The sequence below is a fragment of the Lepisma saccharinum genome, chromosome 7 (assembly GCF_977018435.1).
Source record: "Lepisma saccharinum chromosome 7, izLepSacc3.1, whole genome shotgun sequence".
In the NCBI taxonomy this organism is placed as follows: Eukaryota; Metazoa; Arthropoda; class Insecta; order Zygentoma; family Lepismatidae; genus Lepisma; species Lepisma saccharinum.
The window spans coordinates 85,546,632-85,572,337 of NC_139235.1; the positions used below are offsets into that span (position 1 = coordinate 85,546,632).

The 25,706-nt window shown below is 36.6% G+C and overlaps 1 protein-coding gene across 3 annotated transcripts in view; it reads left to right on the forward strand.

Moving 5' to 3' along the window:
• The first annotated feature begins 1,361 nt into the window (after positions 1-1,361).
• LOC145989986 (uncharacterized) overlaps positions 1,362-25,706 on the forward strand; it is a 42,496-nt gene continuing 18,151 nt past the window's right edge. For 2 of the 3 annotated variants that reach the window (XM_083125552.1, XM_083125553.1), the window contains exons 1-5: positions 1,396-1,436; positions 7,882-8,038; positions 9,686-10,280; positions 14,032-14,967; positions 22,973-23,665. In XM_083125552.1, coding sequence (XP_082981678.1) covers positions 9,919-10,280; positions 14,032-14,967; positions 22,973-23,665 — 1,991 coding nt within the window. In that variant the 5' untranslated portion in view covers positions 1,396-1,436; positions 7,882-8,038; positions 9,686-9,918. Of the gene's footprint in view, positions 1,376-1,395; positions 1,437-7,881; positions 8,039-9,685; positions 10,281-14,031; positions 14,968-22,972; positions 23,666-25,706 lie in introns of those variants that run through there. The other variant, XM_083125551.1, reaches the window with a different exon arrangement.

The following is a 25,706-nucleotide window of genomic DNA, read 5'->3' on the forward strand; positions in this document are numbered from 1 at the left end:
CTACAGTGCCCACTCATATGTTTAAACATGCATGTCAAGGGACCATATTATTGTCTTCTGGACAAAATATTTATATTTAACATTTTATACAACATGATATTGCTACAGTATAGTGGAGCCACCGTACTAACCGGTGTGCAATCACAGCACAGAATGGTTATTTTGACAAAATTCTTGTTTCCCTACTGGCTGCTTTGGGGAGAAGGAATTTGAACGTTGTCAGCTCTTGCAAAGCAGTGGGCCTAATTGGCTGTTTGACCGCAAGTTCCTTCACATATAATCGCGGCAAGATAGGTTACTGCCATAAAGGCGGTCTCTGTGTGGGTTCCTGGCGACACTTTAAGTAACTCCATGGAGTGGCAACGTCAAAGACTGCAATGCCAGAGGTCCAAACTTCAAACCCTAGTCAAGACATGGAAGTATCATTGCCTTTTTCCAGCTCAATGTCATTGTCGGATTAGACCACGAGGTAGAAAATGGACGTAAAATAAACGAGAAGTGGATGGAAATGGAATTTCATTTCAGGGCCATTTTCACCTGAAGTGATTTTTTTTTTCATTTCTGGAATAGAAGCTAATAATTTCCGAGATGTTTCAGACACAATGTAGAAAACATCGAAAATTTACCACTAAAAACTGATCATTTGGAATTTCCCAACTGTTCAGGATTCGGAACAAGATTCACCCGCTCATTGTCATCGCCGCGATTAGACCACGAAGTAGAAAATGGATGTAAAATAAACAATAGAAGTCGATGGAAATGGAATTTCATTTCAGGGCCATCTCCACCTGAAGTTTTTTTTTTTATTTCTGGAATAGAAGCTAATAATTTCAGAGATGTTTCAGATGCAATGTAGAAAACATCGAAAATTTACCACTAAAACCTGATCATTTGGAATTTCCCAACTGTTAAGGATTCGGAAAATTCAGTTAATCATATACTTTTTCCTCATCACGGTACCAACATTTCGGGATTCGTACACACCGATATCGTGTAAACTATACACTGTTATTAAAAGCAAGCATACAAATAAAGATACGAGTCACGAATGGCCACAATAATAAAGCATTTAAATTGTGAAAATTGCAAGCGACGTAAATAATTGCTGTTAAGGTTCCACCCGCCGAGTTCCGACATAATTTCTGTTATTGACAATTTTTTTTATTTTAAATCCTAGTTTTGCAGCATTGATTATTCATCTATTTTGTTCACACAATTTTCGAGATAAGATGAAATTAAAGTTGCACAATAGCAGCACTTCAAATCCCGAATCTTTTTTGTAGGACCTCTGGCAGGAAATCGCTTATGGGCGATGTGTGTCACACAAAGAAGAAGAAGACGGTATGCATTAATCTGTGCAACATTCACGTTGTAGGTAAACATTCTTACTAATCTGTGGAACATTTATTTATGTAAAATATTACAGTTTTTAACAGGTTATTTAAATTAACAATTGCTTCAATTACATTTAAGAATTATTCTTGGAAATAAGCTGAAAACAAACGAAACGATTGGGGATTACATGAATGTATGCATTCAAACTAAAAATCCAATATGCTGACCAAGGCAGAATTTATTTTATTTTTTAACCCTAGAACACTACCGTGTTCCAATATTACAGCATAACTACCGCTACATAAATTTTACGTACATGATGAAATCTATTTTTAAAACAACCTCTACATCATGAAAACAAATTTCTATTCATTGTGAACATTATTTTGTTTATTTGTCCTTATATTTTAATTTTATTCTTCATTTTAAAATGTATAAGCATGGTTTTATTAAACATAGAATATTTTAAGAGAAGATCTTGCTTGACAAGCCCGTTCGTACATTAAGAATGAAGGCGAAAAGTTCGAACAATGAAAAGCAAACAATAATAATATTCATAACGCTGTAAATAAGGAACAAATGTAATTTTAAAGTCTTACAAGAAAATTGTGCATGCTTCTAAACTTTGGTTTTCAAAATCTAAGTATCCAAATCGAATTTACAAATGTCAAAATTACGTTGAAGATATTCTCGTTTTACACAGCTACGTAAAATTGACGTACAGTGTACAACATAACAAGCGAAATCAAGACGATCAGCGCTTGCACCCTCCTTACCACAGTGCTGCCTTATGTCTGACAGACAACTTGAGGCACTGCTAGGCAGAGGGGTGAGTGGGTGGGAGGTATGGGAGGGATTTGAGCGCAAAGCCTACGTAAATTTTACGTACGGTAGTGCTCCACAAATTGGCTTTCCACAGGAGCAGTAGCCTACGTAGTTGTCATCCTCCTTTTCTTGTAGTTGCAGAAACTGCAATACTTTCGGTTCCCTTGTGACGTGGCTGCTACTGTACTTGTCTCTTCCTTCCCAGTACCTTCAAAACTAACTTTCTTAACTCCTGTGACAGTCCCGGATTTATTAGCCTTTGCTCCTGCCAGATCTTGGTCAAGTTCTCATGGAGGTGAAGCATGAACTGAATTCGTGAGAATGGTCTCTTTTCTGAGTTGCCCTGATTGTTGTAGAAGTTGTGAGTGTGAATAATGTATCCATTGATTGCTGCGATGTTGATCATATTATAGAAAAATGAGATATTATAGAAAAATTCACGCAAATCTTATGTAAATACAAATGGCGTTATTACTACATGCACGTCAAAATTACGTGCAAGATTTTTCTTCTGTTACTATCGCTACGTATTATTGACGTACAGAGTCCCACATAACGCACAAACTAAAGACGTTCACTGCTTCCGCCCTCCTTACCACAGTGCTGCCATGCACCTGACAGAATGCCCGAGGAATACCATAGGTGGAGGGGTAGGTAGGTGCGATGTGGGAGGTAGGGGAGGGAATTGAGCGCGAAGCATACGTAAATTTTACGTACGGTAGTGTTCTAGGGTTAAAACATAAACTAGACGTTACGTTTCAACATTCTAGCAAGGTCTTCTTCGCCTTCTTCGAACTCTGTATGCAGATATTTAATATAATATTTGGATAAAACTATCAAAGCCGGGAATCCGATTTCTTCAAATTTGCAGGAGAAAGTACTTAATGAATTGAGTTTGTGTGTAATTTCGAAAGTTCGTAGAAGTGTTTTCTCGCATTTCTCAATGTATTTGGCCGCTATTTCATGTTTTTTTCTATAATAATGTCCGTCCGATGCACCAAAGCTGTTGCTTGCATTTCCGTCCATGTACTTGAACCGGATGTTGCGAGCATCTGATGATGTAATCCCCGGTAAGTGTTTCCAAACACACAGTTTTTACACTATATTGCCCAACCTAACATAACCTTGCCGTGATGGTACGTGGGGCAATTCGTGGATGGTTATACAATCCAGAATGGTTTTTGGGGTTATTCGTGGATGGTCATACTATCCCGAATGGTTTTTGGGGGTATGCGTGAATGGTTTTTGGGACTATGTGGGAATTTTTCTGTTCAGAAGGTTGAAACACTGCTTTGCCGTTTAAAACACAACGCTAGTCAAGATTTGCCCGCCATTTTGCGTGTTCAGAAAGCGAGAAAAGAACGAGCAATAATTACTCGATATGTCAACAATAGATACTAATTTCGTTAAAAAAAAAAAGCGAAATCCCTTGATTAAATGTTAAATATCCCCAAAACGCCTGAAATTCCTTTATTTTCTTCTTTTTCACATTGTTACTTACGTATTCTGCATTCCTAAGGATTCTTGAAGGTGCCATTTTGTTTTTTTCACGGAAAAAATCTATATTTTTGACGTATGAAGTAAGTTTTGTTCGTTTCTTTTTCCCTTCAGTAACACGCTAAATGGCGGTCACAGTTTCACTACCGTAGTCGGAATGCAGTGTTTCCACCCCACTCCACCAAAAAGTACCTACGTAGCCCCACAAACCATTGACGCATAGCCCCACGAACCATTTCCGGTAAGGTTAGGTTAGGTAGGGTCATGTATAGGTTACAATAGTTAAAAATTGGTTTCGAAAAAAATATGCGTAGCCCCACACACCATTCTCGCATAGCCCCACGAATCATTGACACAGCCCCACAAACCATTTGTGGAAACATACCTTCTTCAGTTACAAAAACATGTGTTTGGAAACACTGATCGGGATTGACTGGGATTATGTCATCACACACAGGCTACATCCACCTGGAAGTATATGGATGCAAGAGCTTTCGTGCATCGGTCACACATTTATATCGAAAAATAGATGATTTACCGGCAAAATTGAATGAACGTTGCGAGAAAACACTTCCCCGAACTTCCACAATTCTAAAGAAACTGCATTCGGTAAGTAATTTCTCCTGTAAATTTGAAGAAATGCATTTCGGGGATACTTAAATGTTACCATCCCTTGTTAAACAGTATTTCCCAATGCAGAATAAGTAAGTACGAATGTAAACAGTTACAGAATTAATGAGTTACAGAGGATTCCCGGCTTTGATAGTTTTACCAACATTTGGTACAGAGTCTGAAGAAGGCCTTGCTAGAAGGTTGAAACGTAACATTTAGTTTGTTTTAAAATAAAATAAATTCTGCCTTGGTCAGCATATTGGATTTTTGGTTATCATGGAAACAAGGCTTAATGGTGTTATTCAAACTAAACATATTTAAGCAGGATGCTGGCTGATTACGTATTCAACAGACTATAATTACTTATTTGAAATTAACATCAATTTAACTGTGCACAATACTGCATAAATGGAATACAAACGTTTATTATATTCCAATGCCATTACCATGTATTGCACGAGTTAAGCAGACAAAATATGAATTACAGAATGCTTCATTTTTTCGTATATAATCAGGATATTAAAAAATAAAGGAGCAAATTTACAGTACCGGAAGTATCTTCAATTGCTTTCAAATTTGGCGGTCACGTCTAGAAATTGCAAAATAAGGCGAAATAAATGGGTCCGTGAATAGAGTAAACACCCTTGATTTATGAAGAAAACAACTATTTTTTGCAATGATTAGAGTTTCAAAACTATGTTTATGATAACCCAGAATTTTAACTATGCTTGCCTAACCTAACCTAACCTTACCGTGAATGGTTTGTGGGGCAAACATTTTTTTCCACCGTATGCAAGACGCCATTTTCTCAGACAGCATAACGAATAGCAAACTTCACTTGTTCACATCATCAAACATGGCTACCATATTAGTGTATCGACAATCATAGCGGTAATATCTGCACATAATTTTGCAATTTCTAGATGTGACTTCCAATTTTTAACTGCAAATTCATGATCACAAGGTTAAAATTAGTGAGTATGCAGAATTTGAAAGCAATCGGTGATACTCCCAGTATTGTAAATTTATACCAAAATAAAATACCATTGAAATATATTTTTCGAGTGTAGGATGAAGTGAGCAATTTCTTTAGATTGTTATTTATTTTGTCCTTTGTAATATGGCAGGCCAGGTTTGGTTATCTTAGCATTAAAATAAAGTCCCTAAATGCATTCTACTAAGATTTCCATGTACTTCTACATTAATTCTCACAAGTCTACGATACTTACAGTCACTTGTCAACGGGAAAATACATTATCCTTGGGAAGCGTACATGCTTGTGTAAGGTAATTTTTAAGTTCTGTTTTTCAACATAAATAACTTTGTTTCGAAATCCAAACAGTGCTCATTAATTTAAGGAAGGTTCAAATTTTGTGTAACAATGATTGTCAAAATTCTATGATTATTAGTCTTCCTGGTAGGATAATTTGAAAAAAATCAAAAAACAATCTGAACAATTACTGCCATCTCATGTCACTACTTGCACAGCTACTTGTTTTCGTTCCCTTGCTCCAGATTTTTCAGTTTGTCTTAGTATTTTCACACAACATTTTCCAAATGAAAATTGCTCACAATGTAGAAGCAAGCCTGAGACCCAACACATGTCAGTTGTCTTCATCTTGTTTATACCCTACATTGCTGACAGGCTTACTAGCTAAACTTGTTGGAGGTGGAGGCTGCATCGTGAAATCCTCCACCCTCGGTTTTTACCACATTTCAAATCTTTTTGGCGAAAATGAAGTTTCTTCTAAGAAAGGGTGTTTTTAACTAGCACGGAAGGAAATTTTTAGAGATCTACTTGCTACGAAACTTTTTTGTCTTCCTAATGTTTGAGTGAATTGTGGAAAAATAGTGTTGGGCAGGTTCTAACATGCCTTTAAAGGGACTCTATAGAAAAAGGCAGGGTAGTGGTAGGTCAATTACTCCAGGGGCGGAGCCTGGAATCGGGTGGAATTTTTATGAAATATTTTGTGTAGCCCTGAAAAAGCGACTGTTATATAGGGTGGATCGGGGTAATTTGGGGTAATTTTCACCACTTCTTTTAAAAAAAAACTGAAATACCTTTGAGACCGATAGCTAATAGTAACATTTCTCAGTTCTATTTATTTATTTATTTATTTATTTATTTATTTATTTATTTATTCCTTGTTTTGGATGGCGAAGTTAAGGCACAAGCCTTTTCTTCCACTTAACCATCTCTACATTACATTTTATAAATTGATTTTTATAGCTAACTGTATGATAAATATATAAAAAACTAAGAACATTGAGATACCAAAAAAAAAAAAAGAAAAACGGAAGAAAAAATAAAAGAGAAAGGCGCAAAAAACATAAAAAATAAAGACAAAAATACATACACACTAAGTAAAATACATTGGAATGTCAGAGAGGTTTTTTTTTCTAAGCACCTCATAGTAATTGTTCTGTACACTGTTTTATACCCAGCCCCAAATTACCCCAGGGTCGGGGGAATTTGAGTCACTTCTAATTTTTTGTACTTTTCACCTCTGTAGTTCAGTCCCTGCACAAAATTGTACCACAAGAGTATTGTGGGCAAAAATACAGTAAAAGACATCAATTCATATTATTTAATGTCATTTATTTGCTTACAGTGAGACAATAAAAAATATTTATGTAACAAGGATTTTCTTCCATGAGTTTTTGGTGACAAAGAAAGGAAATTATTGAGAAGTGTCTAATAACCTTACCTATGAAATAATAATTTCAGACTTTTAACATCATTTGTAACAGCATTCTTTGCTGCTTCAATAGAGGTCTCATCATATGTTTTATTCACTTTTTTTTCACATACGTTCATGGCATGATGACACTGCCCCAAATTAACCCAGTTTTTAATTTTTCTTCACTGCACAAACTTAGCACAGGGAAACAAACACTATCTTGAAGGTTAACCCTCAAATGTAAAAAGTGTGTAAGCTAAACTATTCTGGGTGTTGTCTGTATGGTTGTGAGCGCAGTTAAACACTGACCCTCAAAACTGCACTGTCCAGTTTTACCTGAAGAACATTTTTGTTTAGGTTCGATGGGTTAGCCTAGAAAATAGTTTACAAGTGAGGGTCTTCAAAATATTAGAACCAACAAACTGTAAAAATTTCATTACATTCTACAAAGTAGGTTTTGAATAATTCAAACTTTTCTAAAAATGCCCCATATTATCCCACTGCCTGAAATTACCCTGACCTACCCTATCCATTGGTACAGGTGCTACGAAACTGACTGGCTGCAAGTAGACTTCCACATCGCAACTTTAAATGGATGTACACTCGTAAATATTTGTTTCCGTGCTCCAGAATTTTGTTTTTCACAATTTGCCACACAATCTTCCTAAAAAAAAAATCCCTAGCAATATCGAGGGTGGAGGATTTCACGATGAACCTGAGCTGGAGATGTTACGAGATTAATCTGACTCTACTTGCTGTAATTTGAAGTTAGGACAAGAAAGATAAATAGATTCAGGTAAAGAAAGATACTTTTCTATTTCTGCGTCTTTCTTTTCTCTCTTTGGAACTAGTCAGGATGTTGCATTGAATCTGTACAAATCCTTTGTTTTCACTACATTGCATGTGTGATGTTTTGTTAATTTCCTTTCAGGTAATGGAAAATATTGCATAACCAAAGTCTGTGTATTCGACCTGTAGAGTGAAGTTGGTTGAATTTCATAATTTGAGATAAAAAATGCTATGCCGTGGAAAAAATTCTTAAGGCTGATTCATTGGTTGAGGAAAAAGCATTTGATGATTGTTCCGGGGTAGGTATATTTTTTTAATACTAATTTTATACATATACATGAACACACAATATTTACTTTCACTAATATATCATTGTTTGATATATTTATATTTTGACTACATTGCCTGTTGCATTAGAAGTTCACAAGAATTGGTCCTCAATGTAAATAACAAAATTAATTAAGATGGAAATTGTTTATGGTTTAAATGTTTGTGAATGCATATAATTTGCATATTTTAACAACACAAATTATTTGCATCTGAGCCTATGTGCTTTGCAGACAAATGAAGCCAAAATTTGCTATAGTTTTAGTGTCTCACAGTGACACATTTTCATTAATGAATTTCATGCATTTAGACTATGTTATCATACTCAGTTTTTTTTTTCATGTTATCAGACACTACAAAGTGGTTCATAATTCTATGAAATATTTTAATCCAATCGCATGTCTACTATCAGATTAAAAATTATAGACACTGGTGAAAAGATTCTCTCGGGCTATCGACCAGGTGAGTTGTGGAAAAGTTTTCAAGCTTTTGAGAGCTAATGCCACTCTCATCTTCAGGGTAGAAGTGCAGTTCTGAGCGTCAACCCGGTGTATGTATGTTCGTGGAGGGGGATCCCGGTGAAGACGGCAGACCAATTGGGTGGCGTATCTGCTGCATGCACGCTTCTGGTTAACTATAGCTAACCAAGCTGGGTCCAGTTCGAGCCTCGTGTCGTGATTAAGATCTCCCGAAGATCAGGAGCCTACTATACAACCCCAAGGACGAGTTAGGACTGAAAACATCGGATGTCTACCGTATTATCTGCAAATGCGGGAAGGCATACATTGGGCAGACAGGTAGGTCAATTGAACAGCACTGTAAAGAACACCAAAGCTCCATCAAGTACTTCCACCCTGAAAAGTCTGGACTTGTAGAACATTCAATCAACGAGGGACATAGACCAGATTTCAGCAACACAGAAATCAAAGCCAAAACTTCAAACTACTGGGACTGCATCATCAAGGAAGAAATAGCCATTCATGAAGGAAAAGATAATCTTAATCGCGACACGGGGCTCGAACTGGACCCAGCTAGGTTAGTGATAGTTAACCAGAAGCGCGCATGCGGCAGACACGCCACATGATTTGTCCGCCTTCTTCAAATGTATCATGTCAACAGAATTTTTAAATTTCATTGAATTTGCAAGTATGAACATCAACTTTACCCTTTTCCCTAAAATTTGCATTTTTGAAGTGTCTAGTAAAGATTTTCGTTTGTTTTTTCCACAGAGGTGCAAAAATAATCCCACTCACTGTACACAAAATTTAAATATTATATCTACAGTTGGTTATGAACTGTTCAGTTTTAAGTTCTCCATTTTTACAAAATGGAAGAAAACTACACTATTGATTTTTTTGTTGTAATTTCAAGATGGAATGAAGAATAATTTTCAGATTAAGCTTATTGAAAAAGAAATACTTGAAGCTTTCCATTGACGTTTATTTGACTTTTTCCCTACCATGGAGTACAATTTTATAAGCATTTAAACCAAGAGCTCAATATTTTTCATGTGGACAGTACCTTAGAGTAAATTAGAATATATTTGATCATAAGTTTTAAATTGTAGTTACTTCTTTTACCTAATTTTGTGATTTACATAATTTTTTCTTGCATTTCAGGTGTTCCTTCCACCTCCCAGTAAACGAGGCAGTGAAATTTTACTACTAATTTTGCAGAAAAGAAGGCTATTTCCCAAGTTTGCAGTGCAAAACGATACCAAGAAATATATGTAGATGTGAGTGAGGATGAGAATGACTTCACTACCAATGAACCTCACCTAAATGATTCAACGGTTGACTTAAATGAAAAGCAAAATCGTTCAGTAAGAACTGATCATTGATTTGAAGCAATTATGTTAGTAAATAATTCAGTAATGCCTAAGGAAGAGGAGAGTAGTAGTAATAGGGATTCAGACTTGAATACAAGTCTCAAGAGCGAAAGTGAATTTCTAAGTCGTGATGACCCAAACAAATATGACATTGGCGACAACTTTGTGAGTGAACATCATGAACCAGCATTAAATATAGATGACGACATGTGCAATATTCTAGAGGATAATGCCACTGACCCTTTGTTTATCCCGGATCATGGCTCAATGGGGCACAACAATGCCATTTCCCTTTCAGATTACCAACACGTAAAAACTGAATTTGATAGTGAAGAGAATACAACAGAACTCCAAGATCGTAGAACACCAGATAACTGTGAGGAAAGGTATGATACATTTTTTTATTTGTTGTTTCAATGAACATTACTGTGACTTTCTTCCATGCTAGCTTAAAATTACTTTCTGTGTTATTTAATCTGTGTTTACTACGAGGGCTATTCAGAAATCAACTTCCGATTGGCTCATAAGGAGCAATACAAAACCATAGCGACATGGTGTATGCACTGTAGCCAGCAGTAATGTGTAATCGCACTCCACACTCAACCACAGTCCATTTGCTGAAACGCTGCGAGAGTAGGAACTAACGAACATGGATGCTCCTATTATTACTGCTCCCGCCAGTTGTGAGGTGTGTTGTTTGATTCGATTCCTTGAAGCAGGAGTCAAGCAGCCGAAATTCATCGTCGATTGTGTCGTGTTTATGGTAATGGTGTTATGAGTGATAACTAGGGCTCGGAAGTTGAGAAAAAATCCTTTTTTTTCCTAGTGTCCGAAGACAAGGCCCAACATAATATATGTTCATTTTGGGTCATTGTAGGCCAGAAAGAGGTGGGTTTTATTTGTCCTTTTTTGCCTTTTTCGACGTTTTTTGGCTTTGTAAAAGGTCTTAACGACTTTTTTTTGCAACTTCACCTTAATTCGACTACGTTTTTACTGCCCATTCTCAATTCGAATCATCATCAGTTCACCACCTCTTAAACATCCTTTCTGTAGTAAAGAAATACAGAAATATATTTGAACCATCCCTGAAATGAGAGAAAAACATTTTTGGACAACTGAAGCAGGTACGGTACAAGGTCCTTCCTTTAACCGTAACTTGTCTGGAAGGTCGCGATGTAAGTGGCAACTTTCTCTTGTTTTGAAGCTTTCAGTTTTTTCACAGTGTGTGTTCCATACCACCAGAATTTTGTATTTTTTTATTCATTAATTATGTAATTAAAACTAGAGGCCAGCATAGTCTGCATTTTACCTACCCACTGCCCGCTTGCCCGTGAGGACAGGTATACCTGCTAGCCTGCCCACGGCAACGAGTCGACTTGCGTCTTTACCCGGGTTCTTCGTCTTCCAGGCGCTCTGCGCTTACAAGGTAACTGGGCATTCAACAAGACCCGCGCGCCTGCAAAACCTGCTGGAAGGAAACAGCCCTCCGGCAGCGTGTCGCTCCAGGTGTTTCATCACCACGTGGACAGCTTCAGCCAGCGTTGCCTACTTACGTAGCTCGTAAATCCTACGAGGTCCTAGGAGGAGCTCTCTCCTCCAAGGAGAATTTATATACTTAGCGATTTCAGTTCAGCGTAAGCAGTTTTTATCTTATTGCCAGGAAATGCACGCAGTATTACAGCTTCATTTATTTAAATGAATGATTGAGCAAACAAAAATCTCCTCACTGAAAACTAATTGCTTTTCATTGCATGGTGCCTTAACCAGGCACGCAGTGGCGCAACGAGAGGGGGTAGGGTGCATTGCTCACAAGCTTGGACGGAAATTAAGTCTAGCGGAAGGGTCAGGGTGGGGGTCAAACATTAAAGTACAAGAAAAAACAGACTAGCAGAATTTAAGAGTAGTAGGGCTAAAGGGTACTCAAGATGGAATTAATTTTCATATTTTTCTTGCATTTTCCTTCCAGACGGCCAAGGGCACCTGCAGAGGGGGAATGGAGGGGTAATTGCAACCCCTTGATTTCAAATTTTATGAAAGTAGAAATATATTATAAAATATTATCCAGTCTCATCAAGTTCAATGCCGTAGCAAAGGGGTAGCGGGAGTCGGCCCTGAGCGCCGAACGATCTAAGTGAGAAAAGTTTTAAAACAGAGAATGCTATGGCGGCCCGTGATATTATTTGCTATTAATGTTGGTTTGTTACGAGTTGGATTAATTGATTATGTAATACGTCGCTCCATGTGAAAAGAAAATATTGTAGATGGAAATTTTACATGCTATATGTATGTACATTCGGAATGCATTTATCATGCACTTTCTTTCTTTCAAAAACAGTTTGTGTGCTTGTTTTCCGTTATTAGCTAATGTGAAATTGACGTGTTGAAAAAAAATATTTCTAATCCTCTGTTTCAACACAAATGCGCGTGAGAACCGACTTCTACCCCCTTTTTGCGTGATTTATGAGGATAATAATGCCTTTCATGCTACTTTATTACTATTATTGTGATTGTTCTTGTTGGCACGTTTATCCAAGTACTTGGCCCTACCCCCCAAACGAGGGTAACGGCAATGGCCCTGGCTGGCTACGGCCCTGGTGTTCGCAGTAGAACAGTGTGTTGTTCGACTCGCGACCTCAGCGTCGAACGTGACATGTTTCAGTCCTGTCCTATATCACTATATATACGTATATTGGTTGTTTACGACATATACTTATGGATCCTGTGCCACGGAAAACCTATTTCAATGTGTGTGTGTGGGGGGGGGGGGGTAGGAACATTCGTAAATCTCATTTCATTGGTGATGTGGCTTACGAAGCTTCGAGTTCCCTTTTTTAAGTAGTGAAAATCTATTGCAGTTGGCAACACCGCAGAACGGTGTGGGCCCGGTGCAGTTTCTACTCGAAGCAACTACGTCATGCAGAGGGAGGGGTCTGCAGTTGATGGAAAGAACGAACTGAGACCTACTAGGTATCGTAAGACTGCGGGTACCCGGCGGGTCTACAATGCCTGCCAGGAACGATCTGTGCAGGTGGGCATACAAGCTGCTCAAGCGAGGGTGTTGCGCAGGTTGCATGGCATTTCAGGAGCGATGTCTCGCGAACGGGTCTGCTCCAGGTCTTGTGCAGGCCTTTAATTAAAACTGAAGGTATTAATTAATTTGGATCACATTTATACGTCCTTTTTCCGTTTTTAGGTCCTTTTTTTGATATTTTTAGGTCTTTTTATTGGTCTTTTTTTGGCAATTTATAGGTGTTCAACTTCCGAGCCCTAGTGATAATGCTCTGAGAGACTGGTGCAGAAAATTTTAGACTGGGCATACAGATGTGCATAACGAGGAAGGTCAAGGAAGACCTTCAATTATGAGTGATGAACTCTTCCAACAAATTTTGCAATCAAAACACCTTTTCGCAATTTAACATCTCTCCGAGGAATTTCCTCAAGTTTCCAGGACACAATTGACGATGAATTTCAACTGCGTTGGCTCCTTCTGCTTGAAAATATTGAACCACGCCACGCACCTCGCAACTGGCAGGAGCACAGTTACATGAGCGTTCCTTTTCGTCAGTTCTTACTTGCGCATTGTTCAAGCAAATGGACTGCGGTTGTGCGTGGAGTGCGATTATACATTACTGCTTACTACTGTGCATGCACCATGTCTCTTTGAATTTTATATTGGATCGGTAGAATATCGGTTACTGGTATTGGTAAATTTTATATCGATACTATGTTGGTATCAACCAAAATTTCATATCAACCCATCATTAATTTGTATAGATATCAATCTTCAGGTCTATTTAACTTCCATGCTATAAATAGAACATCATTCGTTGAAATTGTTTTTTTTTTATGACTTTCTCTCAAATCATCCATACATGTTTACACACTGTATTACCTTATGTGAGCTTGTGATTGCCAAATACTTGCTAGTCCCACCATACATTTCTCTCCAAATTTGATAATGGTTATGTAATTCTGTGTTAATCACATAGTGAGGAATAATTAATGATACTTTAAAAGAATACATCTAAATGTAAAGTGCTTGTTCATATATAATTTTATTTTATATGAAACAAAGCAGGAATTAACCTACAGTTTTGTCTTTTATCTCAAACACATTATTTTTTTTTTCTTTTTCAGCATGAATAACTGTGAGGATGGAAGCCAATTAAACAATTCGGAAGATGTTTCTGTAACACATCCATTCACATGTGTGCATTGTTCGAAAAGTTTTCAACATACATTTGGCCTAAGCTCACATATGAGGATGCATAATATTGAACGTCCTTTCAAGTGTCAGTATTGTACTAAAGTATTCTGCAAGCCATATCTACGAACAAATCATGTCAGTAAATTCCACAGAAAAGAGTGTCGTTTCAAGTGTCAGGAGTGTGACATGGCTTTTGTGGAAAGATCCCAGCTTGTAGCCCACAGTTATAAACATTCTGCAACAAAATTCTTTAAATGTTATTTGTGCAAAGAATCATTTAGTTTGGTTAAAACTTTAAAGAAGCACATTAAGATCCATAATGATAAATACATTTCTATGTGCACATACTGCCGGAAACCTTTCACTGATGATAATGATTGCAAATCACACATGAAGGAATGCGAATGCAAACCACAAAAGTCCGGACCTAAAGTAGATGGCAGCAACAGTGATAATTCTGAATACAAATGCACTGTCTGTGATAAAAGTTTTGCGGAGAAATGCATGTACAGAAGTCACACAAGAGTTCATGAAAATGAAGACAGACATAATAATAGTCATGTAGTTTTAAGTACAACTCTGAAGAACGAAAGTGAATTTTTAACTTATGGTGAGCCAAACAAATATGATATTGACGAGAACGTCTTGAGTGAACATCATGAAGCAGCATTAAATATAGATAACGACATGTGCAATATTCCAGAGGATAATACCAGTGACCCTTTGTTTATCCCAGATCATGGCTCAATGGAGCACAATGATGCTATTCCCGATGCAGATTATCAAGATGTAAAAATTGAATTTGATTGTGAAGAGAATGCAACAGAACTCCAAGATCATATAACACCAGATAACTGTGAAGAAAGGTATGGTACATAATGTTTTTTTGCTTTTCTATCGACATTATGTTATCTTTCTTCCATGCTGGTTTATAATAATTTTCTGCTTTATTATTTAGTCTGTGTTAACCGTGAGGTAGTCATAGTATGCTTGCATCCTCTTTTTCTTTTTCTTTACTTTTGAGATTGCATTCTTATGCTTCTCTTGGGAATCTGTTCCTTCCTTCTCCAATTTCTCTTTTGTTTTCTATTAAAGCAACATAATTTGAGCAAATTTTTCTCAGGCAATTGTTTGCAAAGGTTTGTTATTCTCCATGTTTCAGCACACCTGATTTTGCATTGTTTGGAATATTCTTATTTTTCTTCTCTTTCGATTTCCAGATTGGGCAAAGGCTTCTTTTGCATTTTTTATTCTGTCTGTTATACTATCTTCTACTGCTTCCACTATCGATCCTAGTTAACAATATTTAATATTTGTATCCTATTCTAAAATGTAAACACAAATAAGCACTTTTCAATTTGCTTACTTGATATTAAAAGTGATAATTTTTTGGGTACTTTCATATTATTTGTAGTCCAAAAAATATAAAATATGTTACAGTAGCGTGCAAATTAATCCGAACAAGATGCATACTTTTCCAGCTATACAATAATGTTCAAATACGTTGCAGTTTTAAGCTTTAGTTTCACTTTTTTTAAAAAATAACTGCACATTCTCTCTCGATAACGCCCTGTGCGATCCACTTTTACTCAATAGTTCATTGTTGAAGACCCGAAGTGGAGTCTATTGTTGAGGTATTTTGTTTTCGTCGACAGACAAACAGTCAGTTGTGTTGCAAGTTATGTACCAAGCGGAAGGTAGGTTTTTTTGTGTGAATGGTTCTTATTTCGGCTGCTACCCAAATGGATACAATGCCATGCAAACGGTCGAAAATTGTTACGTTATCACAGCATACTTCAATGACACAGAGACAAATTGCTACAGAATGTGGTGTCGGACTGGGTACGGTTAATTCAATTTTGAAACAATACCGGGAGACTGGATCCATCAAGCCTCAAAGAAAGGAAAAATGTGGTCGCCAATGGAAGACTTCGTTGCAGGATGACCGAATTCTTATTAGGAAAAGCAGACATAACCCCAGACTGACTGCTGTTGATTTAACACGTGATTTATTGCCAAGTGGAGCGGACATCCACGTTACAACAGTTCATCGCAGACTGCTTGCATCTGGACGAAAAGCTTGTAGGCCATTGAAAAAACAGTTGCTTACAAAAAAAATGTGTAAAAAGCATGTAACGTGGGCAAAATGTCATCGGAACTAGACCGTGAGTGACTGGAAGAAAGTGCTTTTTTCGGACGAATGCCATTTTGAAGTGCATGGTCACAAGGTTTCTTTAGTTCGTAAAGGAAAATGTGAAAAACTTTCACCAGAACACATGCAACAAACTCCAAAACACCCCTGAAAATAATGTTCTGGGATTGTTTCACATCTGACGGGCCTTGACCAATAGTTCCTGTTAAGGGGGTGGTGAACGGTGATAAATATATTGACATACTGCAACAAAATGTCATACCTTATCTCAAGAAATCTTTTCCTGATGGTGTTTTCCAACAGGGCCTAGCAAAATGTCATACATCTCGAAAGGTCAATGAGTTCTTTGATAATAACAATGTACAGGTACTCTCCTGGCCAGGAAACTCACCTGACGTAAATCCAAATGAAAATTTATGGTCTATCTGCAAAAGAAGGATGTCAAAAGTGGATTGTTCAACCAAGGAGAAAATGCTTTGTGCCCTTGTTAACGTGTGGTACCATGATGAAGGAATTAAAAACATTTGTGCAAATTTAGTGTCATCCATGCCTAAATGTGTAAAAGATGTGAATACAAACAAAGTCACGTAAAGTACTAAGGCTATTTCTAAATACATGTATAGTTATGTATATTGCAGCAATTGCATTAAACGACAACATGTGTATCTTCTTCGGATTAATTTGCATGCTACTGTAATATTATAAAGATGTCAACATCAACTACTCAACAACTTATGGTTTTATCATGGAAGTCAACAAATTTAAGAGTCGTTCCATGTCAAATCACCCAGAGGTGGTTGCTTGACCATTTTGTTAATTTTTTATATTTTCACCATAGGTGGTCTTGCTAGTGACCTGCTCAAAAAGATTTTTTAAAAAAAAAATCTTCCGCCATCTTGGATTTCTGCTCATTTTTCATCACTGCGGGAAGCAAAAATGAGCGTTTACAAGGGTTTTGAAAAAGGTTGCTGTGTGATTTCTATTACAGATGGAATGTTCTAGTTTTCACTGCCTGAAAGTAGAGATTCTGGCCTTTCAGAAAATGTATATATATGTAAGGTAAGAATTAAGTAACTGGGACTTTAATGGGTTTCAATATAACCATCGTAAGGGGAAATTTTGCCAATTTTAAAGGTCTGTAAAATCAAAAGGGCTTGAAACCACAGGATGGAATTATTTTTGCAAGAACTATGAGTGGAAGGCTTTTCAGCCATGGAGAAAGAAATCCGGGGTTGTAAGCCCCTCTGTCCGATTTTTAGTTCCGAAATCCGAAAATTTCCAAAATTTTTGAATTTCAAAGTCAAATATCTCTAAAGGGGGACCTGCCAAAAATTAGAAATTTTGGCCATGGATACTCCTACCAGTACTTAGTAAAACCTGTGAATTTCATTTTGGGGTTCACACCGATGTTCATGTTACAGGCTGCCAAATATCTCTAAAAATGACATTATGAAAACATAATAATAAATAGGCTTAAAGTGACCTGATTTCCATTATTTTATAATCTAGTTATTTTATAAGGGTAAACAGAAATTAAAATAGATAAACTAGTTAGTTACTAGTTGATATATTTCAATATATACTTAGTATGCTTTTGTTAATAAAAATCAAATCAAATCAAAATCACTTTTTGGATTGAGAAGACAAATGTTAGTAAACAAACAAGAGTACTATTATGTCAGTAAGTATATAAAAGTTGCATGCACATGTTTCTTAAAGGTTTATGAATATCCAATACTATCAAACCTTACTCAATACATCCACTCCGGTACATAACAATTGTATGTGAAACATAACATAATATATACAACAATTGTCTGTGAAATATAACATAAGCTATCTGTAAAATATGACAAGCATTTAAACGCATGAGAATATACGTATTCAAGTTCTTCCTCTATTTTTTGTATCCCAGTCACATATACACTGTGATATACACAGTTTACAATTACAATTACACAAGACTTAAAATTACATGAACTGAATCCTGATTTGGACAATTCTGATGATGACGACGAGAAAAAAATTACTTACAAACAATGGATAACAACAGATCGTTGCAATTTGATCACTGTTGTAGAAACAATTTCAGAGTTTAAAGAAAATTTAGCTTTGAAGTTACTGCAATTAAAAAGTCACCACTTTATTGCTCAGTGTCAATCAGAATCTTGCAAAAGAACGAAAGAAAGTCTTTCTCTGGATGAATGTGTAGTGATTGGTGATTTCTCTGAAAACTTCACATTTGTTGTACAAGATGAAATCCAGAGTTACCACTGGATTAACGCTCAAGCTACTGTCCACCCCTTTTGTGTCTACTTTAAGACTAATTCTTCAGATGATCTATGCATCAAAAGTCTTTGTATTATAAGTGACTGCATTGTACACAACACAACTGCTGCTTACGCTTTCCAAAAGCAGCTGATTCCATTTGTTCAAACGTTCATACCAAATCTAAAGAAAATTTATTATTTCTCAGATGGCTCAGGAGCCCAATATTAGGACAGAAAGAATTTTTCTAACTTATGTAAGCATAAACAGGACTTCGGTGTGGCTGCTGAGTGGCATTTTTTTGCCACAAGCCATGGCAAGGGTCCTTGTGATGGGATTGGTGGGACGGTAAAAAGACTTGTGGCAAAGGCAAGTCTGCAGCAACCAACTGAGGGCCATATTCTTACACCAAAGGACATGCATGAGTTTTGTGTGGAAAATATTAAAGGATAAACTTCATTATGGTGACTGAAAGTGACAAAAAATGAGCAAGGGTTTCTCAATGACCGCTTCAATGAAGCTCATAGATTTGAAGGAACAAGAGATCACCACTGCTACATACCCAAGGACTCTTCAACTCTTCTCATCAGTAGAATATCTGCATCATTTCAAATGAATCATGTAGAGTTCAGAATTGATGACTCACCACGAATATTTCATTTTAATGAAATAATTGAAAATGACAATGTCATTTGCATTTACAATAACAGGTGGTATGTAGGTAAAGTAATTGAAATGTCAAAAGAAAACAATGATGTTAAAGTGATGTTCTTCAATCCTGGTGGACCATCAACGAGCTTTACAAAGAAATGATGTTGCTTGGGTGAAGTTGAACAATATAATTGATGTTCTGACACCATGTGACTTCACCACTGTTACTGGGAGAACATACATCATTACTCAACAGAAAAACACAGAACTGTAATTAAAGTTACAAGCACATAAGAAGAAATAGTCCGTTGATCAATCATTTCCGTGCCAATCAGTGTTTTCGGGGCCACGCACCAGTCAGATATTTTTTATCTTTTTTTCATGGCTCCATGGATTGAGAGACAGGCAAGATCCCCTGTAACTTTGATGTCCATGTGTAGATAGTGTATATATATATTGATGTAATGTTGTATTATGTGTAGTGATATATGGAATTGTAAATGTCATTGTGATGTAATATATTGAATTGTAAACTGTGTATATCACAGTGGTATATGTAACTAGGATACAAAAAATAGAGGAAGAACTTGAATACGTATATTCTCAAGCGTTTAAATACTTGTCATATTTTACAGGTAGCTTATGTTATATTTCGCAGACAATTGTTGCATATATTATGTTATATTTCACATACAATTGTTATGTACCAGAGTGGATGTATTGAGTAAGGTTTGATAGTATTGGATATTCATAAACCTTTAAGAAACATGTGCATGCAACTTGTATATACTTACTGACATAATAGTACTCTTGTTTGTTTACTAACATTTGTCTTCTCAATCCAAAAAGTGATTTTGATTTGATTTGATTTTTATTAACAAAAGCATACTAAGTATATATTGAAATATATCAACTAGTAACTAACTAGTTTATCTATTTTAATTTCTGTTTACCCTTATAAAATAACTAGATTATAAAATAATGGAAATCAGGTCACTTTAAGCCTATTTATTATTATGTTTTCATGATGTCATTTTTAGAGATATTTGGCAGCCTGTAACATGAACATCGGTGTGAACCCCAAAATGAAATTCACAGGTTTTACTAAGTACTGGTAGGAGTATCCATGGCCAAAATTTCTAATTTTTGGCAGGTCCCCCTTTAGAGATATTTGACCTTGAAATTCAAAAATTTTGGAAATTTTCGGATTTCGGAACTAAAAATCGGACAGAAGGGCTTACAACCCCGGATTTCTTTCACCATGGCTGAAAAGCCTTCCACTCATAGTTCTTGCAAAAATAATTCCATCCTGTGGTTTCAAGCCCTTTTGATTTTACAGACCTTTAAAATTGGCAAAATTTCCCCTTACGATAGTTATATTGAAACCCATTAAAGTCCCAGTTACTTAATTCTTACCTTACATATATATACATTTTCTGAAAGGCCAGAATCTCTACTTTCAGGCAGTGAAAACTAGAACATTCCATCTGTAATAGAAATCACACAGCAACCTTTTTTCAAAACCCTTGTAAACGCTCATTTTTGCTTCCCGCAGTGATGAAAAATGAGCAGAAATCCAAGATGGCGGAAGATTTTTTTTTTAAAAAAAATCTTTTTGAGCAGGTCACTAGCAAGACCACCTATGGTGAAAATATAAAAAAATAACAAAATGGTCAAGCAACCAATTGATTTAAAATTAGGTGATTTCACATGGAATGACTCTTAAGGAATTATACACACATTACAACACAAAAAGAAAGAAAACCCATGGGAACCCATTGTCTTCCCATTATGAAATTTTGCACACAAATAGTCAATTGATGTCTTTAAAACATATATATTTTTTTAAAAAATTTAAGGGGGGGGGTGTTGTACAAAAACACACTTTCCTGAACATGGTCAAATTGACATATCAATTTGTACTTTATGTGTAGCAAATAGCCTGCATGGAATGCTCTCAAGAAGAGTCTTGTTATTGTCGTGTACATCGTGTTGCGCTAGTTCGCGTTGGGATGGTAATAAAATAGTTAGCACTTGTTGTTACTCATTAAAAAACAACTTCTAAAACTTCTGCACTGAGATTCAACAGATATTTTTGAAATTTTCAAGAAAATGCTTTTTTAAATTTTTGAAAAATTACAAAATTCAAATAGCACAGTCATGTTGCATTTCAGTTTAGAGTTCATTAAAAGCTGAAGAGAATGATGCAAATTTGAGCTCTGTAAGTGATGTAGTTTTTGATCTACAGCTGTTTAAAGATTTCAAAATGTCACCAAATTTTGCAGTTTTGAAATTGGTCAGTTTTTGGCAACTTTACTGGTACTACCACTGTACCAAAAATTATCAATTTCTGAGATGTCAAGGTCCAGAAAATTGGTTGATTTGACATGGCCCACGAGGAAACAAATCGGAAACTTAGTTCCAAACTTTTGACCCTTACTCTGGGTGAACACTAGGGAACAAAATATGCAGATTTGGAGAGGAAGGACGAAATAGAAGTTCAAAGGCATTTGCTACATATTTGAGTAATTATAGCAGTAGTTGTCATGCCTATTAACCAGTGTGGGCAGGTTGCTTAAGCCACTCTTTGCTTTTATTGTGGTGTTCCAACTAAAATAACGGTTTTCCGCAATTACATATTGCTCTTTTTTTTAACCCCCGTCCTTAACTTAACTTAACTTAAAGTGGCCGCGGTGGCTCAGTCGGTAACGCGTCTAACTACCATGCTCAAGGTCCCGGGTTCGATCCCCGGCCGGTTCAAATCCGGGAACTTTTCTAACGGTGGAAGCGGTCCCGGCGCCTACCCAGCGTCGAATAACATGGGTACCTGGGGGAAACCCTTGGGGGGTAAAGGCGGTCAGGGGCGTGATGCTGATCACATCACCCCCACTCACGACCGGATCAAGAAAGTGTGGGGCGTTACCCCCACACCCCCTATACGCCTTCATGGCGTGGTGCTATGCACAGGGGAACACTTTACCTTTACCTTTTTTTACCTTAACTTAATCTCATCTAAGCAAAAATGATTAGACAGTAATAAACTTCTCACGCCACGTGCTGGCATGTTAATATCAACACAAGACACAAACAACACGATAAAAAGCACTTTGACGAATCGACCAGCCCCGATGATGACTTCGAAATGGAATCAATAGCTTGGAAAATCTTTTAAAGTGTTTTTTTATCGTGCTGTTTGTATGTTTTGTGTTGATTTTAACAAAAATAATCAGTTTTTTTTTTGCTTGGGATTTCGCCATAAACACCCTGCACACTCTGGGTAAGTTGGATTTTACCATGCATTATCATGCATAGAATGAAATCCTTAGAAGAATAATTTTTATCTTGTTAGTCTGTTCAAGAAGTGATTGTGGAAAGTGTTTCTTTGAGCAACTAATGTCAAATAAAGAGTCAATTTTAATTGATAACGGAGCATAACAAAATTTCATAGCAATGTAGATTTTTATGCAAAGTGAATTTTAACTGTTTTATTTCATGATCATAAATAATGAAAGTAATTGCAGGAAACTGTCACTTTTTTTCATGTCCTGAATGTTAATAACTTTATAGCTGTAAGCATTTTATTCGTGATCTGTTGTAGTAATATATCAATGTAATTCTATGAAAATATTTAATGAGTACTTAGGAACATGTAATTCTATACAATTAATGCCATTTACATTAAAAGCATCAAACAAAATACAAACATGTTTGTTTATAAAATTTTGTTTTATGTTGTGAATCAAAGCAGGAACAAACTATATTTTTTGTATGTTATCTGAAGACCATATTTCCTATTTCAGCATGTGTAACAATGAAGATGGAAGATATTTAAAGGATTCAGAAGATGTTTCTATAACACGCCCATTCACATGTGTGCATTGTTCAAAACAGTTTCGTGTGAATTGCAACTTAAAAGCACACATGAGAGTTCATACTGGTGAATGTCCTTTTAAGTGTCGGTTTTGTGATAAGGCATTCCGCAAGAGACATTCACGAACAATCCATGTCAGTAAAATCCACAGGAAAGAATGTCGATTCCAGTGTGCAGTGTGTTACTTAGCTTTTGTTGACAAGCCCAGATTTCTAGCCCATGGTCGTAAACATTTAAAAACAAGACGCTTTAAATGTTATTTATGCAAAAAATCATTTAACTGGATTACTACTTTATATGAACACATTAAAATCCACAATGATAAATATATTTATATGTGCGCATATTGCCGGAAACCGTTCACTGATAATGTTGATTGCATAATACACAAGAAAAAGTGTAAATCCAACCCACAAAAGTTTGAATCTGAAGTTGATGGAAGCAACAATGATAATTCTGAATACAATTGCTCCGTTTGTGGTAAAACATTTACAGAGGAATGCATGTATAAACTGCACATAAAAGTTCATAGAAGTGAACGAGAGAGCGGAGGTATGCACAACATTCCAAAGGATACAATAGAAGCCCAAAATTGTACAACACCAGATACCTGTGAGGAGAGGTATGTTATTTTTTCTTGTTGTCTTCACAAATATTACAGTAGCTTTCTTCCATGATAGGTTTAAATTATTTTCTGTGTTTACTGTGAGGGTAGATGCTATACGGGGTGGCTCAAAAAGTCACTTAACACCCTCGGTACAAGGCCACTGAAGCATGCAATGTGGAAATGGTGATGACCAATCGTTGCCAGGCCAAGGGAGAACCACATTGACGCCACCTGCGTGGTCGGCGGCCATCTTGAATTCAACTTCAGAATTTTAAATGTGAAGGGGGTGATATGACATATCAAATCAGGCTAGAATTTCACGAGAAATGCAATGGTGAAGGTTTTTTTGATGTATCTTTAACCAGTAAAAAGTTATGACTGAATCCTTGTACCAATTTGCTTCTTTTCGAGGTGTTAGAAAGATGACTTAAAATTTGTTTAACCTTTTGGATCCCAAGCGTCTCGAACGAGATACCCAACTGTAACTCTCATGGTCCCAAGCGTCTCGATCGAGACGCTGTGTCAAGGTCGTAGTTTTTACGTTATAACTTTTCTATTTTTGGCTAGAATTTCGATTTTTTTCTTTTATATTGTTCCTAACACATGTATTTAACAGAAATATTTCTTGCACCTTTTTTTTTTTCTTCATGAAAATGGAGGTGAAAAGGCGGGAAAAGGGACTTCTCTTTTCAAGGGAAAATATAAATTTCAAACATTTCAACAATTTTTAAAAAGAATTTTAGGGGGTTTTCTCCCTTCCCCCTCCATATATACGCCAAATTTGCATAAATTTTGCATTTTGTGCATTTTGAATTTTTTTGGGGGGGCGTGGGGAAACGCCATTTTTTAAGAAAAGTATTTTTGAGGGGATTTCCCCCCTTTCCCCCTCCATATGTACGCCGAATGTGCATATATTATATATCGTCTGAATCTGTGATTCATTCTGCGTACAATGGTATATCTTTCATATCTCTAGGGCATTTAGTTTTTGAGCTATAGTCATTTCAAGGTACTGCTGCATTTTGAAGCTTGAATCAGTGGCGTGCCCACCATTCCTTTTGGGAGTACAACTCAAGTTACATTGGTCATACGACAATGATGCAAATATTTTTGTGTTCCTTACATGCCAGCGATAATTTCTATGTGCATTTTGAACTTTTCATATCCTTTTTTTCGGGGGGGCAGGGGAGGCGAAACCCCATTTTTTTTAAAAAAAGTATTTTCAGGGGATTTCCCCCATTTCCCCCTCCATATGTACACCGAAGATGCATAAATTATATATCGTCTGAATCTGTGATTCATTCTGCGTACAACGGTATATAGTTCATATCTCCAGGGCAAATTGTCTCTGAGCTAAAGTCATTTCAAGGTACCGCTGCATTTTGAAGCTTGAATCAGTGGCGTGCCGACCATTCCTTTTTGGGATGTACAACTCAAGTTACATTGGTCATATGATAATAATGCAAATATTTTTGTGTTCCTTACATGCCAGCAATAATTTCTATGTGCATTTTGAACTTTTCAAATGCTTTTTTTCAGGGGGCGGGGGTGGGGGAAACCAACCCCCTTTTTTTAAAAAAAAAAGGATTTTCAGGGGATTTCCCCCTTTCCCCCTTCATATATACGCCGAATTTGAATAAATTTCATATAGTCTGAATCTCTGGTTCATTCCGCGTACAACGATATATCACTCATCTCTGTAGGGCAATTAGTCTCCGATCTACACTCATTTAATTGAAACTCTGCATTTTGCTCAAAATCGGCTCGGGACCGAGAGGCTTACTTGTGAAAATGGCCTTGGGACTCAAAAGGTTAACGCATCGGTACGAGGGTCACTATTTATATTTTGAGCCTAACAATGAAAAAACAGGAATTTGGCATTGAAAACTGCTTTATTGTTTTTCGAAGTATTCTCCATTATGGTCAATACACTTTTGCATTCGTTCGAACCATTTGTCAAAGCAGTTTTTCCAATCTTCTTGAGACACCTCCATAATATGGTTTTTGAACGCATCAACGGCATCTTCCGCCAACGAAAATCGTTGTCCACGCAATT